This window comes from Malus domestica, chromosome 14 (assembly GCF_042453785.1).
Source record: "Malus domestica chromosome 14, GDT2T_hap1".
Lineage (NCBI taxonomy): Eukaryota > Viridiplantae > Streptophyta > Magnoliopsida > Rosales > Rosaceae > Malus > Malus domestica.
The window spans coordinates 27,658,364-27,678,367 of NC_091674.1; the positions used below are offsets into that span (position 1 = coordinate 27,658,364).

The 20,004-nt window shown below is 39.0% G+C and overlaps 2 protein-coding genes across 3 annotated transcripts; one reads left to right on the forward strand and one right to left on the reverse strand.

Moving 5' to 3' along the window:
- Positions 1-3,246: 3,246 nt before the first annotated feature.
- On the reverse strand, positions 3,247-5,435 carry LOC114820486 (homeobox-leucine zipper protein HAT5-like). 2 transcript variants are annotated; one of them, XM_029091222.2, is made up of 3 exons: positions 4,918-5,435; positions 4,038-4,432; positions 3,247-3,943 (listed from the first exon to the last, which is right to left on the reverse strand). In XM_029091222.2, exons 1-3 carry the CDS (start codon positions 5,051-5,053, stop codon positions 3,500-3,502), a joined length of 975 nt encoding a protein of 324 aa, XP_028947055.1. In that variant the 5' UTR covers positions 5,054-5,435; the 3' UTR covers positions 3,247-3,499. The 2 variants fall into 2 exon arrangements, with proteins under 2 accessions (XP_028947055.1, XP_070668569.1); XM_070812468.1 differs by having other exon boundaries at positions 4,875-5,099.
- A 7,792-nt stretch (positions 5,436-13,227) lies between these two features.
- LOC114821211 (protein NRT1/ PTR FAMILY 4.6-like) lies at positions 13,228-16,109 on the forward strand. The gene is made up of 5 exons (XM_029093195.2): positions 13,228-13,352; positions 13,435-13,540; positions 13,673-13,890; positions 14,261-14,701; positions 14,885-16,109. The coding sequence occupies exons 1-5, from the start codon at positions 13,350-13,352 to the stop codon at positions 15,872-15,874; spliced, it is 1,758 nt and encodes a 585-aa protein (XP_028949028.1). The 5' UTR covers positions 13,228-13,349; the 3' UTR covers positions 15,875-16,109.
- Positions 16,110-20,004: the final 3,895 nt, after the last annotated feature.

Here is a 20,004-nt window from a genome sequence, read left to right on the forward strand (position 1 = left end):
ATACATTAGGCTTATAAGGATATGATTGCATCAAAAGCTGGCTTCCTTTTGATTTCTTAATGAATTTCAATTCCTATGGTTTGAATATGGGAAACTTATATTTAGTTATGGCTGCCCGAATAAGACAGTTCTCTAAATGAACAATGATTTGAACAAACTCGAATGTGAGATCAAAATATAGGAGATCTCATGTTTTAATAGAGGAGATCTCATATATTTGTGAGATTTGTAAACATATGACGTGGCTCGAGCATCCTACACAAGTTTTCTCTCTTAATTGGCAATGAAGGAGAATTTCCTTTGCGCTAAGGTTGAAAATCATAAGATTTTGCATTATCAAGTTTCAAAATAAAATTATTCACACATCTACTGATGACCTTAGGCCCTTCACATTGGTTAAGGTGAGCGTGATACCTATTATAAGAATAAGATATTTGATTTCTATAAAATTACTGCTAAACTAGTGTGAGTTCAATATATTGGTAGCATCTCGAGTTTGATATATTGAACTTAGGAGTCTAATATTCTGAACTCATGAGTTCAATAAATTTGTATCACTCAAATTTTCTGACCTACTATAAAAATATGATACATCTATGAGCTAAATATATTGGTATCAAATTCACTTTTTTCGGCCTAGAACTTGTTGATCACAAGATGATCACATTACTCATAGGAAATTTATCGAACACGAAGGAAAATGATGTGCCTCCCTAATGTATCTAAAAAAACTGTAAAAACTTTCTGCCTGGATTTGAAATGCATGTGGTCTTTCAACCAATCCCTTTCATTGCCCAAGCAAAAAGGATAAGTTGGTGGACATTGCACACCCCTATTTTTGGTGGCACAAGCTGTAGTTCCCAATAAACAAAAGCACCACTAGGGTGCTCGTTGCTAACTCGAAAAGTATGATCAAATTTGCTAAAGAAATCACGCAAGAGAAGTTCCTCCAACACACTTAACCTTATTGCCAATTTGGCCAAGATCATAGTTCTCAACATGGAGATATTTTTCAAGTGTATCCGTAATACGAGGTACGTATCATTAAACAAATGATGAGATACTTGTATTACAAAATTACTAATTTAAAAATAAAACTTTCTTTCAGTTATATAATGACACATGATATTTACATGTGTTCCAGCGCAAAAAAGAAAAATTATTCTCAACATGATAGAAGCAAGAACATCACTATCATTTGATGGGGTTGTGTGCCAAATTGTCTCTCTTTTTGTTTAATGGGACCCTTTCTAATCGATGTCATGATCTTATATCACCGGTTTTGGTAGCCATATTCCCAAGAATCTAAACCCAAACGAAACCAAGAGTGGAGGACTGATTAGTGATTATATGGAAAGGATGAAGAATTATGAACTTTATGGTTAGCAACTTCTTGAGTTCTATATGTGGAAGAAAAAACTTCAGTCGAGCTGCTCTGTCACGATACCTCAAAGACACGCACAAGGAGATCCACCAATGACGAAGGGTTTATTTTTCCTTATTTGTGTCTTGGATGGACGGACGTGGCAGGGTACCCCAACAGAAAATTTTCTTCTATGCCTTTTGGCCTCCACCAAAGAAAGGAAAGAAAAGAAAAAGTGGACGAATAAAAAGAGAGAAAATAACATGGATGACTCGCCATCATGAAGTTGACCCCCACAATATGAATGAAAGAAAGAAAGATGGATGCTTTGCTTCGCTGAGGTTCACAAGAAATCTGTGCAACCAGATTTTATCGCTAGCAACATTATATACATTTCAATAGGTATACATACATATATACATACACACAGACCAATCATCTGCACGTCCCTCTTCTGGTTAAACATTCTGCAGCTCATTTTTAACTTCAAAAGTTCCTTGGTGTGCAAGAAACGGCAAGCAACATCGGGATAGAAGCATAAAGAGGAACTAGTAAGGGCTCGTGTTTAGAACTTGTTTCATGAATTTTTCAAGGGTAAATTACACAGTAGCCCCTCAGGTTTTGAGGTTTATTACAACCTCATACAACATCTTCAAAACATTTCACTTTTATACCTTAAGTACTATTTTATTTCAAAATAATACATCCGTTACATTTTTCATCTATTGATCCGTTAAATGCTGACGTGGTTGCCACATGTATGCTACGTGGCTGCCAAATGTCTGCCACATGGTAAATAATTTTTTTTTTTAAACCTGAATTTTCTTTAAAAAAAATAAAAAATAAACCCACTATCCCTAACCCCCCCCCAAGCAACCCATAATCCAAAAACCTGCAGCAGTAGCAAGAAGAAGAAGAGGAGGGAGGAAGAAGGAAAAACAAAAAAAAAAAAAATCCCAAAACACAGTTCCTCCCCCCAGCGACCCAAATCCCTATCCTTAACCCAAAATCCAAAAACCTACAGCAGCAGCAAGAAGAAGAGGAGGAGGGAGGAAGAAGGGGGAAAAAAAAATCCCCTCACCCTCCTTCACCTCCCCCCTCCCCCTGCGACCTCACCTCGCTCCCCCCCCACCCCCCGCGTGACCTCAGCCTCCTTCCCCACCCCCCCCCCGGGGCGACCTCACCTCGCTCCCCCCTCCCGCACGACCTCACCTCGCTTCCCCCCCCCCCCCAAAAAAAATCTTATCCCCCTCATCCTCATCTCTCCTCTCTTCTCCCCGCAATCCCCAAACCCATCTCCCCCATCTTCTTCTTCTTCCCTGCAAACCCGGGAAAAAAAAAAAAAAAACCCTCCAGATCCCGTCTCGCCATCGCCGAATTTAAGGAGTGGGGGTGTGTAGAGAAGGGAAGAGGGTGGGTGCGAAGGTTGGTGCGGAGGGAGGGAGGGAGGGCCACGGGTTGGGGGGTGCACAAGGAGGGTCGCAGGCGGGTGGGGGTTCTTTCTGGGTTTCTGATTTTGGGGGGTTATGTGTTTCTGGGTTTTGGTTGACGGGGTGCTTTATTTCAGTTTTTTTTTAATTATTATTTATATTTAGAAGATTTAGGTTTTTAAAAAAAATTTAAAAAATTAATTTTTTTTGCCACATGACAGATATTTAGCAGCCACATGGCATATATGTGGCAGCCACGTCAGCATTTAACAGATCAATGGATGGAAAATGTAACGGATGTATTATTTTGAAATAAAATAGTACTTAAGGTATGAAAGTGAAATTTTTTGAAGATGTTGTATGGGATTGAAATAGACTCCAAACCTGAGGTATGAAAATGTAATTTACCCATTTTTCAAATAAGAAGATGAAATGAGAGGCTTTTCCGTCAAGTTGCATTAACAAGATAATTTTATTTAATTACATGAATTGCATACAAAAATGGTCCATTAAACACTAATTAAGATCCCCATGAAATAAAAAAAGATTACAAATGGGGCAAAATCCACCATCTTTTGCATTTGAAACCTAGCTCCCACCACCACATCTGGATCGGGGTGCGACATTTTGCTACTTATTTTCACTTCTATGCCATACTTTAAACAAGAAGATAATAACCCGGGAATTCGAATTTTGCAGAAGAAACTCAGTAAGACCAGGACCAAAAGGCATGATCTTCCATCGGGAATCCGAAATTACAGGAATTTGCAGGCGTATCGGAGTAATCAACATCTTCAAGCTTTGGGAAGATGTATGGAGGCAGCAGGCTTTTGCTGAAGTTATCTTCTTCATCTTGGGAAAGGTCAGACTGCTCAGGTTCGAAAACATATGAAGAATCACCAGGCTCTAAGAGTGAAGAGTGAACTCCATCCGGGTAATGTGGGCTGTCTGAATCAAATATGTCACTCCTGCCTGAACTATGATCTTCCTGCTTAGAGGCCACAGCTGAGACTTTTGATACTTCGCCTTCGGAGGCCGAGTCAGCAATTGGCTTCTGCGGCAGTTCTTGAGATAATTTGTTGGTATCAGATAGTTCTGAATTTTCCCTCTCCTTCTCTTTGAGTTGCAGCTTGTCTGAGAGGATAAGAACCTGATGACCAATTCAAACATATCATGTCAAATTCGAGAGCAAAATACTACAAATGGAAAAACTAAGGCAGCGAATGACATATATTAATCGCTACCTCGGCCTTCAGTTTATCATTCTCTTTCGAAAGGCTTTCACAGTTAGCCTTGAGATTATTGTAGTTGGCTTGCAGCACCTCATAATCCTTCTCAAGGTGTTTTGTCTTCCACCTCGCCCGGCGGTTCTGGAACCATATCGCAACCTGCCGAGGCTGCAAGCCAAGGTCCTTTGCAAGCAGGACTTTCCTCTCTGGTTCCAGCTTGTTTTCCACATCAAAGCTTTTTTCGAGAAACTGGACTTGATCAGCGGTTAGCCGCCTCTTCTTCCCAGGTTGATGGAGATACTCACCCAAGTCATCTTCCCCGTTATCTTCGTGCTCATACTGGTGGAACAATGACCTATTCAATCCACTTCCTCCGCGTACATCTTCGAAACTCACCATCGATCTTGAACCTGAACAAGATATTATCTGTTAATTAGAATACCATCTTCCAAAATTCTACCACACACATGAACAACATCTTGCCACACAATTTTCCAATACAAATCATATGGATTATCTAAAATTGACGAGCATTCTCGGCACCGATCACGAAGAGTGTGCTTGTTTTGGCTGCTAATTATTCTACGATTCCGAATTCCGAGATCATTAACATAATTATAAACAGAAAGATGAACAGGGGCCTATACTATGTGCAAATTTCAATCTTTGCTTAATTCAAACACAAGTTAAGCAGCAACCTGCATATCTAACATATTCATATATGCCAAAAGATCAAATATTTAGGGAAAAATCAGAAAACCCAGATCAGAAACACTAAAAAATTAGTGATAAATCAACCCAAATAATAAAAATCACAGAGACAGAGTACACAAAGAGAGAGTGAAATAGTACCCAGAAAAGAAGCAGAGTACACAAAGAGTGAGTGAAATAGTACCCAGAAAAGAAGCAGAGGAAGAATTTGATGACCCAGAAAGGAACAGAGAATCAAGAGGCTCAGAACTCCTCTGGTTCTGAAGCAAAGCACTGAGGACGGACGAATTTCGGCCGCCGTTGACCCTCCCGCCGGCCATGTTCACAGTCAACACTCCGACGAATTAGTTTTGTATACTAGGCGTTTGTTAAGTTGCTGTCGAGAACATCACAGCTTGGTGTTTGAGAAGTAGAGTGATCCGAAGCTCTGGGTTGGAAAGAATCACGCTTTGTGGCGGAAGAAGCTGGTGATGATGATTTCTGTGATGTGGGAAGTGTGGGAACAGCGGCTGCACACACCCATCACTCAGAAGAAGGAGAACTTATGGGACTTTGAATTTGAAGGTGGTGGTGAAACAGTGGAGAAGAAGAAGAGCTATGCAAATTGGGAAGTTTTAGAGAGAGAGAGGAGAGAGAGGGAGGGAGGGAGGGGGAGAGAGAGAGAGGGAGAGTTTCCTTCTCTCTTTCTCAGAAGCGTAACCTGATGGTGATAAATATAGTAAAAGCCATTAGGGGTCCCTGTTCCAGGAGAGGACAAAGATGGGGTAGATTACTATCCTACCCTTCGATATAAAGCATCAATTCTATAACCAGAGTTTTAGTTGCAGGATCGCACCATATTGAACTTCAACGATCCGAATTGTTTATTTTTTAAATTACATTTTATAGATTATCTTTACAAAATATAGTCAAATAAAAAATATTTGAAGTATCTAATTAAAGTTCAAAGAAATTTACGAACAATATGTTCTAAAAACATTAAAATTTCATAGTGACAATTAAATAGGCAAATGATTTTGGATTGAATTGAATTTTTCAAGAATGATCTATGAGTCGGGACTTATAAAATAGACGGTTTAGATAGTTAAAATTCGATATACAGTGAGTCCCACAATTAGTCCCTATTTTTTTTTTTTGAAAAAAATGAATATTCCTTTCCTTAAAGAGCCTGATTGTATACATATTTCACAAGTTTTACACACATATACTCTTGAAATTAACCCACCCTATTAGATATGATTTTTGAATTAAAAAATCAATAAGTATCGTGCCAAAATATTGGTGATGTAAATCAATATGACTCACAATATGAACACACATTTTTTTAGTTGGTGCATGTCTCACAATATGACTTCACTCTTGTGGAAAAATTTAGGTTGCAAAACATTTTTATATTTATTGAACTATATTAAAGAAGTTTATTTGAATATCGAGAAAATATTGTATTTTCTCGTTAAAGGAATGTATTCATTTAGATTCTAATGCAATAACTGACAAATTACGGCGATACTAGAAAAGAGAAATGCTAAAAAGACTCTTTTAAAGTGAAACTTTCTATAGATTCTTTGTCATCTCATATTTTTTGCACAATATTTCTAATGTTTACACTAAAATTGACATTAAATTGTGAGGTGACAGTTGAAAAATCTCACTTTAAGAGTCTCTTTCAAGCCCCATATTCTTTGGAAAAGAAAATTGTTCATTTTTCTCCCAAATCATAGCGAGCTAGTTAGGGGAGGGAGACTTGTTCATAGCGGTGCTATATTTCACACTCTCTTTGTTAATTTTTGTTCTTTAATATTTTTCAATTTTTACGATCCGACTATACAAAATTAAAAGAAGTGCGTGATAAGTGAAAATAGGTATGCATTCACAAAATTTTATTTTATTTTCTTTAGAAAGACGTGCAAACAACATGCTAAAATATTCTAAACATTTTCCACAAGAAAATGACAGAATGCGAGCGTGGAACATGCAGTGGAGGGCATAATGGTAAATGTGGAGGGGCATAATGGTAATAGTGCTCTAATTGGAAGATGAAAACGATGGAGAATACAGAAACAAAGGAATCGAGTCGAAGCAATCGCTTTGAGAATTCAGAAGGAGCGAGTCAGAAACAGATGACTCAGTGCCGATTCTCTCTGACTCTGACCGCTCAGTGCCACTTTAACCAACTCGCGGCGCTCACGACTCAACATGGCGGGCCACCATTGGGCCACGTCTACGTGACGTGGGGCCAGCCATGTCCCTTCATACAGATTTTATATTCACTCGGTGCCACTTTAGCCAATATGCCAAAACAAAATTCTAGTGATGTACTTAGAATGGAGGGATTCGTGAATCGTGGACGTTAGGAATATGAAAAATGTGAACTGAGAATGAGATTAAAGATTGAAATGTGTGTTATATATATTTTGTAATTTGTTTATGTTAGTAAACATATGAAATTAGGAGGAAGAGGAATTGTAATACGATAGTTTGGAATTGGAATTTCAGTACCATTCGAAATAAGTAAGTTGCTAGGTCCCCTTCGTGTTTGTGAATGTCTCGATCTTAGACAATTACAAGATCTTGTGTCTGATTTTTCCGTCGTTTAGTATCGTTTATGTAAAGAAATGGAAGTAATTTCACACGTTCATTTTATCACTTATACATCCTTACTTATTAATTGACTTTAAATTGAATAAGTGAAATGAGAATTAAGAGGCATAAATAATCAAATCAAAAATATGTGAAGAAGAAAGAGTGTGCGAAAATTATTTCCGTAACAAAAAATTCTAAACTTGGGTTAAATTCTTTAGTCCAATAATTTGTCTTACACTTTGTACGTAAGCCCATAATTTGTTCTGCGTTTTGGGAGCTATCCACAATGAGCTTAAGCCCATATACGACGCACTGTGTAAAAGATCCAATCCCCAATCTTAATCCAGTTCTGCTTTTGGAACCCAATTCTGGGTTCTCATTTAGATTTGCAACAAGTGGAAAGTGATTTGGTTCTTTTGCTTTCTCCAAGTACATGAGCAATTCTAATGCAAACCCACTAAAGCAATCCCTTTCTTTTGATGGCTCAACAACCTCAAACTTATTATAAAATAAGGGAAACTAATGAAAAAAGTTTGAAAACTTGAGTTTTAACGATAAGGGTAAAGTGAATAGTACCATAATTGATTTTTTAGTGTAAAAATATGGTTTTTCGTTAAAGTGAATAGTGCTTGAAGTTTTTCGTTAAAGTTCCCTATAAAATACTCTAATATACAGGATAAAAAATGTAAGTTTAGATGCAAGTGAGCGGACACACTGTTTTAGCCTAACTAGTCTAACCCGGGTTTGCTAAGGTCATCTTCTATGGTTGGCCGAATGGCTCATTGTAGTCCATTTTTTTTACAAAAACCCATCTCTAATGTGGGCTAAATGGAATCTTGAAAAAAGATTCCAAGCTCAAGAGCTGGTGACCAAGCTAAATGTAGTTTGGTTGGAGGCCCGAGCCACCATTGTTGGTGTTGGCTCGGCTCACCACGGAGCAACTGGGAGGCGCGGATCTGGTGTGATGCAAATATCATCATATCTGTCTTCTCTCTTCCGTTTCTCTCTCTATCCTCATATCTCTGTTGATCTTATTGTGGCCCATCACGTGCAAAATAATCAGAAAATAAGGCACACCATAGGAAGAAACAGAAAAATGCAACGAATCCCACCACAAAAAATTCATATTATTAAGCCCTGCATCACTGAATATAAAAAATATAGCACTGCAGTATTCATCAAAACATTCATATGTAGTAGGCTAAAAATGGCATAGGGTGCTACACTTAGCCAAACTATCGGAAATGGACTAGGATTTCATTCCTTCCTTTCACATTCTCTAATTTGTCTCTCTTTTTATGAAAAATTAATATAAGATGTTGAAATGACTTAACCGTGATAGTTTAAATAGGAAGGGAGGGAAGGGGAGGGAAAAAAAAGAGCGAAGAGAATCATACTCCAATGGCCTAATTGACCAACTATGCAAAAAAGTTCAAACTAGATTGGAAGTGGCACCTCCAACTTGTGTGGATTGGAGGAATTTTCAATTTCGTATTGTTTCAAAATCAAAGCAAAGAACATGTTCAATGGAAAACATAAGGAATATGCAGCAGTTCTTCTCAACCTTCTCATGTTGGCCAACATAGGATATGCATTTTGAGTATTTCTTTCAACCCTTCTATTTTTAGGGCAAACTTAAACCACTACAACAGTCTACTGCCTTAATGGTTGCTATTTGTAGTAGTTCTTCACCTCACTATCCGAACCCATTTCCCATTGTTCCCAGCATTTAGGTCAGTCTCTATTGGCTAGGGAAACTTCAGGTGAAACAAGGCACTTCCTTAAACAACCACTATAAGATTTGGTGGCTGTAGATAGAAGAGTTTACTACAAAACAGAAACTTTTCATGGCCAATGTTTGTGGCTACTGCACTTTCTATTTGTTGAATATTTGGGACATTGAATTGACACAAAAGTTCGGTTGGATCCCCGGTTAAATGGCGGACCGGTGGTGATCCACCGGCCATCTAGGTCCCGCCCAGCCGAAATGGTTTGAGGAATTTTCTAGATGGTATTGGAGTTGTTGGAGTCCCCATTCGGTCGTCTAGAAGTTCCCATGTCACATGTTGTTGATGCTGGTGTTAATATTCTAAACAGGGATTCTGCTGTATATGCTTCTAGTTACTAGGTTATTAGAGTAATGACAGACGAGAATATTTGAAGGATATATATGCAGGAAACTTTTAACATATACTTCTAGTTTTAGCAATCTTTTTGCCACTCATTTTCATACGCATTCTCTCTTTTCCACTGCTTTACAATACTTAGGTTAAGTTTGAGCTTTGCAATATTAAGGGAGATTAGCAAATCTAACTTTCTGTTGGGTATAACATATGAAACCAGAGATTTGATCCACACCAGCAGGTTGATGCTCTCGCTTCCTCTTTCACACTATAGCAAGTAGTCAAAGAAGTCGAAACAGATGATGTAGCCGGATAAAAAAATTTATCAATACAACTTCCGTAACATATAAAACCCAGTTAAAACATACAGATAATATGATTAGTCAAATTCCATTTACTGTTTTAACAGTTAATATGATTAGTCATATTCCATTTACACCGCCTAATTACGTACATTATGATTAGTAATATGAACAGTCATATTCCTTTAATTAGCGGGTGGGCGGTGAGGAATAATCTTGACATATTTAGGTGATTAAGATTAGCATACTAATGTTCTCCTTGACGAAACGCTACCCGGGAAAACCTACATTCTATGAAAATTAAGAATAATAATCAGATGATTATACCCCTTCGCGGTGATGTTGAGATGATGAATATGTGTTGTAACTCTCATTCAAAAAGCAAACCTAACACTCCCACAATTAGCTTCATAAAAGCTTGTTGATCAGACCCCTACCCAAAAATAAAGTGAAACAACTCAAATCAGATTCCTAACATCATCTACTGAAAATTGGCATATGGAAATATACACTTAAGGAAGATATTTATGCCTTGCACCAAAAGCAAGAGCAGCAAGGGTATAAAGATAAAATGCTTATTGTTAGCCTGTGTTTTTATTTTAATTTTTTCTTGTATCTTTCGTTTTTTAGAGGATGCGTTTATGTGACAGATGCTCCAGTCAGAATATGCGTTTATGAGATAGAGGCTTAGGGCAAAATAAGTAGAATAAAACCTATGAAGACTTGGAAAAGACTCAAAGAAAAGAGATTGAGTACTTGGAGCTAACGGAAAACTTGGCTCAAATTGATTGAAATCGGGTAATTCCCAGGATCGGAAACTGATGTCGCTTACTCTGTCGATCACAATATGGTGTGAAGGATATTAACAGAGAGTGAATATTGAATTGAATAAAAACTGACAGAAAAGGATTTAACAAATATATAGAGATGGAAGTAACCTTTCTGGATGAGTTATATTCTTCAGGGGAAGTTATAACTTTTCACGTTGAAATATAACTATTCATATCCTTTTAGAATTAATTAATTAATTATATTATATTATATTATTTTCTTTATTAATTAATTAACTTATATCACTACAATCATATGTATATTAGTACACCAATGTTATGGTGTGCCTTCACATATGATTACACATATTGTGAAAACCATGTTATCATAATCATATTCTAAATACAAATTTGAGCACAGTAGAGTTCTAGGGTTCATACAGTCAACCTCATTTAATGAGATAATGCTTTATTGTTGTTATTGTCGCTGTTGTTTTGTATCTTTCACTTTTTAGAGGTAAAGTTTGTGTTCTCCGACTAAGTGTAACTTCTTTTTTCATTTTAATAAGATATCCCCATATACTTTTATTTATTTTAATAAGCATTTTTCAAGTTCGACAAGGGGAACCCTAGATGTATTGGCAATATCAATGCATGGGAGTAATTAAATAGTGGACTGCTAGGACCACACCCAATTGAGAAACCCTAATAGCCACCCAATTTGTCTCTGAAAAATTATAGCCACACATATTTTCATGATCAGGCATACAGGTGGCTCAGAAAGGAAACCTAAGCTACCGGGCAACTACGTACATAGAATGATATGGCCACACCAGTACGTAATATATAGTACCAGTCAGACGACTCTAGTCGAAAGGAGAAGCATCTCAGTCCAGCTCTGAAAGCTCAATGCCAGAAGAAATCACATGAACTTTGATGGGGAAATTTGGATAGCCTTGTTAAATTCGACCTAAGAAATTAAGCAAAAGGTTTTCCATGATTTGGGAGTAGATAAAGAATTGATCCTTGGAGATTAGTTTAAGACACAATGGCCTCATCTGTCACACCGATTGGCACGCTGAGGACGGATCCAATTTTTTATTTTTTTTACTTCATGAGTCGACTTTGAATAATAAAATACGGTTTAACAAGCAATAACACTAGAATGTCAATACCTTTCTTAAACTTTGGTTAGTATAGTTAGTCGTTCAAACACATTACATGACTCATCATATATTCATGAAATATGTTGCTACTATAGTATTACTCTAAAGTTATCAAAGATGTTACATATCTTCCTTAGTTTGCTAAAATCTTCACTTGGGAAATACAAGTAAATATACAACTTAAAGGTCAGTTAATTATATTTCATACGTGTATATATTTGTGAGTAATGTTGTACATATATCTCTTCTTTAAACTTAGAAGTATGTAGAATTCTGCCTCCGAGTTTGTTTGTATGTGTGTGGTGGGGGGATGCCCCATTGAGCTTTAGTTGTCTCTGTCAAGGTTTTAAAAGACGCTAGGTATTAGTCGGGCAGCAGGCTGGGGCCTAGCGCCTAGACGGCTAGGCAGAGCCTAGGCGAGCTAGGCTGATTTAAGTAAATCTATTGTATTTCGTATAAATAAGTGTTTGTTTATACTTAAAAATATATATAATTTCATCATAAACTAGAAAATAAAATGACATATATATTATGAAGTATTTGAACATGATGAAAATATGAGGAGCAAACATATAATGTGTGTTTATATAAGTGTTCAATAAGTCTCTTACAATTTATTGGAAACAATAAAATGCAAAAGGAAAGTTATCTATTTTCTATCTAAGTGAGTTGCAACCTAGACAGGTGTCTAGGTGGGTGCCTAGGCGGTCTAGGCGCATTTTCTTAATTTTCAAACGCCTAAGCATTAATCGGAGCAATGGCCAACCGCCTAGCGCCTAGGTGGGGATTTTTAGAACAATGGTCTCTGTACATGCACAACATGGTGGTACTAATCCATTCATTATAATTTTTAACACATGTATCTACTAATTTGAGCTATATCCCAAGTTAATTAAATATTAGCATCGTTGTTCACTCATATTATAACACGTGAATTAATAATTGCACATATCAGCATGACGATCATACACTAAGCAATTGTTCTTCATTAGGGTAAGCGATTTTGAATGGCGTGGATATAGGGCATGCCCTGAAAAGCAGTATGGCTTTATCTTCTAGACCTTCAAGAACAACATCATGAGATTAAGACCCTCATTTATTTTGTCTATCCCACTTGCATTTAGTTTTGTACTCCATCTTGTGATATATGATATATCATTACATATCTTGACAAGAACAGGATGCATGTTTTGGTCAGACAAATCAGCTAGCTCCACACTTGACTCCCAATTAATTTGCACATCATCTCTATCTCCCGTTTTTACAATCAGCTTCTTACACTTGTATACTGAGCATATTATGTGAATCAGCTTCAAAGCAGCAATGTTTATGTCAATTCAGAACATATTAGAAGATCAATATTACTTTAGTATTTGGACTGGGGGAGTATATTTGGCTCCCGTTTTACATTCACTTTCCCTTTTTTTCTTGAATTTTTGAGGGGTAGAAGCTGCCAACTCTATCGTTTAAAGGTTCAAAAGGTTGGGGAGAATGAGTAGTCCTTTTCCTGAAGTCTAGACCTTTCTCCAATAGTTCTACCACCACTTTCCCAGTCTATAAATATGGCCCCCTTCTATCACTGCCAACGTACTAGTGTTTTTTCGTGTCCACGCAGTCCAGTAATCCTTCCCCTTTCCTTTCTGAAAAAAGTCCAAGAAGCTTTGAAAACGAGATGGTGAGTTTCAAGTGAAGTTTTATAACTTAGTCCTCGGTTTATTTACTGTTATATACTGACTTTGTTTCGGCTATGATTGTAGGATGAGGCGCGCCATTTGGACATATGGGTAGGCTACGTAGATTGGAGGAACCGACCTGCCAAACGAGGCTGTCATGGCGGCATGATTGCTGCTTCCTTCGTCTTAGGTTAGTAAGTGAGCCTTAGATCACTGAATCCGCAAGAACATTTTGTCAACTTTTGATAAGTTGCATATTTTAAATATATGGATGGAGAATGTGGCATGAATATTTCTAACTTTGTTGTGTTGCATACTTTAGTGGTGGAGATACTGGAGAACCTTGCTTTCCTGGCCAATGCAAGCAACCTTGTGCTATATCTTTCTAAATTCATGCATTTTACTCCATCCACTTCCGCCAACATTGTAACTGATTTCATGGGCACGGCCTTCCTCCTTGCTCTCCTTGGCGGCTTTCTAGCCGACGCTTTTTTCACCACCTATTGCATCTATTTGATAAGTGCTGCTATAGAATTCATGGTAAGTTTCCAACAAACATTCGGATCCTAACTCTCTCCGCCATCCATCACTTTATAAAATCGGGTTTTAACAGTTTCATACTAAACCATCCTCAATAATTGCACTCGAAAGCATTTCGTTTTAAATTGCTGTCACAGATCAGCAGCAAGGGTTATGTAAGAAAATCCTTGTTGGCGATGTGGGACTCACGATTCAAATATCGACGTAGCCGCGTATAATGCTATTTGTCCAACATTAAGAAATTAATTTTTCAACTTAAGCATAATACATATTAAATACAAAGACCATTATCGGTATTGTTTTGTTGTATAACGATATCTTTATACACAGATGTGACTAGACTCATTACTAATTTCGACTGATGGAGCAGGGCCTACTGATTCTCACAATCCAAGCTCAGATACCATCACTAAAACCACCACCCTGCGTTTCAGTGAGCACCAAAAGTCCATGCCAAGAAGCTCATGGCGCAAGAACAGCGATGTTATTTGCAGGCCTCTATCTGGTGGCGCTCGGAGTTGGAGGAATAAAAGGCTCTCTTCCACCACACGGGGCTGAGCAGTTCGACGAGACAACACAACAAGGCAGGAAGCAGAGATCTGCATTCTTCAACTACTATGTTTTCTGTCTCTCTTGTGGCGCTCTTGTTGCTACTACTTTCGTAGTGTGGATCGAAGACAACAAAGGCTGGCAATGGGGTTTAGGGATTTCCACCGCAACAATACTCATCTCCATACCACTCTTCCTCCTTGGATCTCCGAAATACAGGACTAAAATTCCTGCAGGAAGTCCAATTACAACCATTTTCAAGGTATAAATTCTGAGAAAAATCGTTATATCTTTTTGACAGGGCGATATTCTAATTTACTATAGTTTTTTTGGAACTTGACTAACTGGTTTAATCCACATGTGCAAAACAGGTCTTTAGATAAAACAATTTCAATTTGCATCGTCTGATTGTTGCTAAACAAAGCTGCATTGTTTTATCCAACAGGTTCTAGCTGCAGCAATTTGGAATGCCTGCAAAGCTAGAAAACCGAGCAACACTGTCACGAATATGCTTGTGATCCCATCTTGTATGAATGAGCCTATTGAGGGAGACGAGCAGACGTGTCAAACTCCAACCGAAAGCCTCAAGTTCCTTAACTTAGCAGTGACTACTAGGCCTGTCCATCCAATGCTGCAATGTACTGTAAAGCAAGTTGAAGAGGTTAAAACAGTGCTAAGAATTCTCCCTATACTAATGTCTACGGTAATGTTAAACTGCTGCCTTGCTCAACTCTCCACGTTCTCGGTGCAACAAGCTGCCACGATGAATACTAATCTCGGAACCTTTAAGGTTCCACCCGCTTCTCTCCCGGTCTTCCCTGTCCTCTTCATCATGATCCTTGCCCCCATCTACAACCACGCAATCCTCCCATTTGCGAGAAAATTAACCAACACTGAAATGGGGATCACTCATTTACAAAGAATTGGAACTGGACTAGTGTTTTCAATCATTGCCATGGCGGTGGCTGCTCTGGTGGAAATCAAGCGGAAGAACGTCGCAAGTAAACACGGTCTATTAGACTCCACCGAACCTCTGCCCATCACATTCCTTTGGGTGGCTTTGCAGTACTTGTTTCTCGGCTCTGCGGATCTTTTCACATTGGCTGGCATGATGGAGTTTTTCTTCACAGAAGCTCCAATGAGCATGAGATCATTGGCCACGGCACTCTCTTGGACCTCACTCGCCATTGGATACTACCTCAGCTCCGTGCTCGTGTCCATAGTCAATGGCATCACGGGCGAATATAGGCACACACCGTGGCTAGTTGGCAACAACTTGAATCACTATCACCTTGAGAGGTTCTACTGGTTGATGTGTGTCTTAAGTGGACTCAACTTTCTGTACTATCTCCTATGGGCGAGCCGCTACGAATACAGATCAATGGGGTCTGAAGATCACTCGAAGGAAAATCAAAATCAAATCCTCAAGAATTAAACAGAGTTCCATGACCTATCATATAATATATGTATATGTGTGAGTGGTATCAATATATTTATGATTCAATATTGCAAATGTACTATCTCTCAAGGTTTCGGCTTGCTTTGAGAATCGAAAAGATATGAACTTGCGCTGGTTTCTTTATCAAATCAATTGAACTTGTGTCCCACTGTTGAGTGATTTCCAGTAAATAAAATTTCCAACTAATTTGTTGGAGAATTTGATTGCCAAATGTGACAGACCGAGTAAGGCATGTTTTAGTACAGAAGCTGCTTACTTGAGCACCAAGTAATTTGATCAAACAAGATAATATCCTCAGATTAAAAAATCAAAATCTTATTTTGGGTCCGTAATCATACCGTAAAATGAAATTCAAGTTTTCTTTTTCTTCAGAAAAACGGAAATCTAATAGACAAACGGGTTGTGGATCGAAAAACCTCAAATAACAGAAGGGGTGTGCTATACACACACCCATTTTTACTTTTAACACACCCTTTGTTAATTTCTGTCATCTGATCTTCTTCAATTCATCTGATCCGACGGTTAAAAATTAGAAAGGCGTGTAAGAAGTAAAAAGGGTGTGTGAATATCACACTCCATAACAGAACTACTCAACAACCGTTACCAAGCCACGAGAGCAATAAATCATGTAGAGATCAGTCCACAACAGCCAGATTTTGATACCGCTCACCGGAGATGGCAGCTTTCATGACCTGTTCGGGGTCAACATCCCCGTCAATGTCCAAGAAGCACTCGACAAAGTCCTCGGAGTTCCCACTCATAGCGGTCACCCCAACATTCTCGTCGCATCTTAGGTCCCAAAACACTGTGGAACCACATCCCCGTACCCTTTCTCCTTAAAATTTCTCTGTATAGCCTCCTAATCGGTCCTCCAGCTACGGCCGGAAGCATCATCGACTGCCACTTCCAGAATCACATCAAATACCTTTTGAAAATTAGCGTTACGGTGCCAGCCCTCATTGTCCATCCTCCTCATAAACCTGCACTTGGATTTAAGATCATCGCCTTGTACTGAAAGTAGCTGAGGGTTTCCCCTAAAAGTGAAGACCTTTCCTTTCCACGTCAATTTCAGTTAAACCTAAGCTATACTAGATGTTCATGGCATTCGATGTAATTTGGATTGAAATGATGAATTTGACCTTTTCATGTGATAGTCGAGTAAGTTTGTTTAACGGAACACCAACAGAAGTTTGGGTTTAGTGCATTAATTAAAGTTTGAAAAGGCATAAATGTTTGGTCAAAACAATGTAAAATTTAAGCAACTTATTATTAGTGTCACATTGATACATATTATTATTAGCATTGTTCTAAAAATCCCCGTCTAACGCCGTCTAGGCGCTAGGTGACTAGCCACCGTCCCGATTAATGTCTAGGTGTTTGAAAATTAAGAAATGACACCTAGACCTGCTGAGGCACCCGCCTAGGTTGCGACTCAATTAGACAAACAATATATAACTTTAATTTTGCATTTTATTTTTTTAATAAATTGTAAGAGGCTTGTTGCATACTTAAATAAACATTTATTTTATACTTGGTCCCCATGCTTTCATTATGTTCAAATCAATGGCGGATTCAGGATTTTTAATTCGGAAGGGGGGGGGGGGTTTCCATTAATAAAGGTAAAAAAAATTATAGACAAAATTAACATTGAAAAGTTAAATATAATACATTTCATTAAAAAAAATCATACGCAAAACAACATTACAAACTATAAAATCCTAATTTGAGCGTCCACGACGGGGTTTCATATTCTGAAAATGTTTTATGATAGCTTCATTACCAATACATGAAAAAACATCTTTCTCAATGTAAACAACTAAGCTGTTACTCAACCATATTTCTCAATGAACAAATGGATGATGCTATTGGCTTTGGCTTGAAAAATCTCTTCATAGTTTTTATTTCTAAGCTACACATTTAACAAAAACAAAAAAAAAAAACTCAAAACATGTACCAATTGTTAAAAAGGGTCTTATTTTCTTTCTTCTCTGCGCTTGGTTTAGACAGACTAGACGGATTTAAGTAAATTTATTATATACCTTTTGTTTGTACCATACTTGACCAATCCCGAAACTACCGAGCACCGGCCAACGCTATACTGTCAAGGACCCAGAAGAGTTCCCCTCCGACCAGGAGGCCAATCACTACTCGACACGTGTCAAGATTAGAAGCCAATCAGAGCGCAGCACGTGTCGACATCAAGAACCAATCATAACATGACACATGTCAATGTGACAAAGCTACAAGTTTTTCTATAAATAGGGGTCATTCCCCCACAATATTGCCTAATGCCATTTTGTGTTAAATCATTCACAAGAACTCACTAAATTGAGAGCTTGATCCTTTGTACTTGTGTAAGCCCTTCACTACTAATAAGAACTCCTCTACTCCGTGGACGTAGCCAATTTGGGTGAACCACGTACATCCTGTGTTTGCTTCTCTGTCTCTATTCATTTACGTACTTATCCTCACTAGTGACGGAAGCAACCAAGCGAAGGTCACAAAACCTGACACTTTCTGTTGTACCAAAGTCTTCGCTGATTTTGTGCATCAACATTTGGCGCCGTCTGTGGGAAACGACACTTATTCCTACTCTCTTCAGCTGTGTCAAGCTGGTTTCTATCATTCGTACACTTTCTTTTGATCAGGCATCCCTCTCCAGCATGGGAAGCGAAGGAAGCCACAGCACACAGAATGACACCCCCCTTGCACATAGTGCGAAACAACGAAAGAAGGAAGGAAAACGAGTTCTTCTTCAAACTAAAGTCGATGAGTTGGAAGCTCAGAACAACAAGATAGCAATGAGGAATGAGGTCCTCCAGGAGCAATATGAGAAGCTCTTCGAGACACTTCACGAAGCTAGGCAAGCTCAGACACGCGAGCTTGTTGCCCCCGTGGAAGTCAACCATCAACTGGGTGCCCTCCAACATGGAGGGTCACATGCATTCGACATAGATATCCTTGATAGGGAACAAATTACCCCTCGATTTGATAATCAACATGAGGCTTCTCTTAACCCAGTTGCTTCGACCCGAACCATGAGAAGCGGAGGGAGACACCTCTTTGCTGAAGGGGCAGAAGGATCGAAAGCCGTCTTTCGCGATTGTCGGGATTTCCTGAAGCAACGTCGAGAGAATTCCATCCATATAAGCTCAAAGATCAATGACCCAAGGATTTCTGAGAGACTCGGTCCCCTGCCACGGCCCGAGCCGGCCACCAACTTGGGGAAGGGGCAACAAGTCCTAGAGAGACATGAGGGTACAGGGGACTCAGAGGTGTTCCGACAGACATACCCTGGAAGCCAGTACAGCGAGTCCAGGGAAAAATCACATGCCCTTGATCAAACCTTCCTAATTCCAAGAGGAGATGGAGATTTACGAAAGAAAGCTCCAGTGGCACATAACTCCGCTCAGGACCCCCTTGTCCTACAACTTCTTGAGGAAGTAAACAAGTTGAAGGCTGAACGTCAGGCTGAAATACCTGACTGGAACCAACCCAGGCCTGGCCCTCTTACAAGGAGGATCCTCAACACCCCCCTTCAAGCAAAGACAAAGCAGAAGCTTGGCTTGCAACTTTATACTGGGAAAGAGGACCCGATTGAGCACCTTAACCTCTTTGAGTCCACCATGGCATACCGGATGCACACCGACGAAGAGCGATGTCTTCTCTTCCCCTCCACCCTCTCTGGCGGAGCTCTAAATTGATGACCTGTACACTATCCGCCAGAAGCCAGACGAGTCATTACGTATGTATGCTGGCCGCTTCAGCCATGAATACTCCCGGTGTGCCGAGGCAGACGACAAGACTGCCCTCAAAGCCTTCACGGCAGGCCTACGTGATTGTTTCTTTAAATACATGATCAATGCCAATACTTGGAAGACTTACTCTGAGGTGATGGCGCAGGCTTATAACCATGCCTCCGCCGAAGCAAAGACATATCAGGAGAAACCCCCTACAACCATCCTTTATCAACAAGTGGGAGGTGGAAGCCAGACTCACCTAAATGAGAAGACCTCGACTTTCCAAACAGCTTCATCCAAAAAGCTTCACCCGAAAAGCTTCACCTCCAAAACTTCACCCAAAAAGCTTCATCCAAAAAGTTTCAC

Bases quoted from the DNA above. Each gene is read 5' to 3' on its own strand.
- LOC114821211 (XM_029093195.2), top strand. The intron at 13,541-13,672 runs GTTAGTAAGTGA...TGCATACTTTAG, and splicing joins TGCTGCTTCCTTCGTCTTAG to TGGTGGAGATACTGGAGAAC. The intron at 13,891-14,260 runs GTAAGTTTCCAA...CTGATGGAGCAG, and splicing joins GTGCTGCTATAGAATTCATG to GGCCTACTGATTCTCACAAT.
- LOC114820486 (XM_029091222.2), bottom strand. From the start codon at position 5,053: ATGGCCGGCGGGAGGGTCAACGGCGGCCGAAATTCGTCCGTCCTCAGT. The intron at 4,433-4,917 runs GTACTATTTCAC...TATCTTGTTCAG, and splicing joins TTCCTCTGCTTCTTTTCTGG to GTTCAAGATCGATGGTGAGT. The intron at 3,944-4,037 runs GTAGCGATTAAT...ATTGGTCATCAG, and splicing joins ATGATAAACTGAAGGCCGAG to GTTCTTATCCTCTCAGACAA.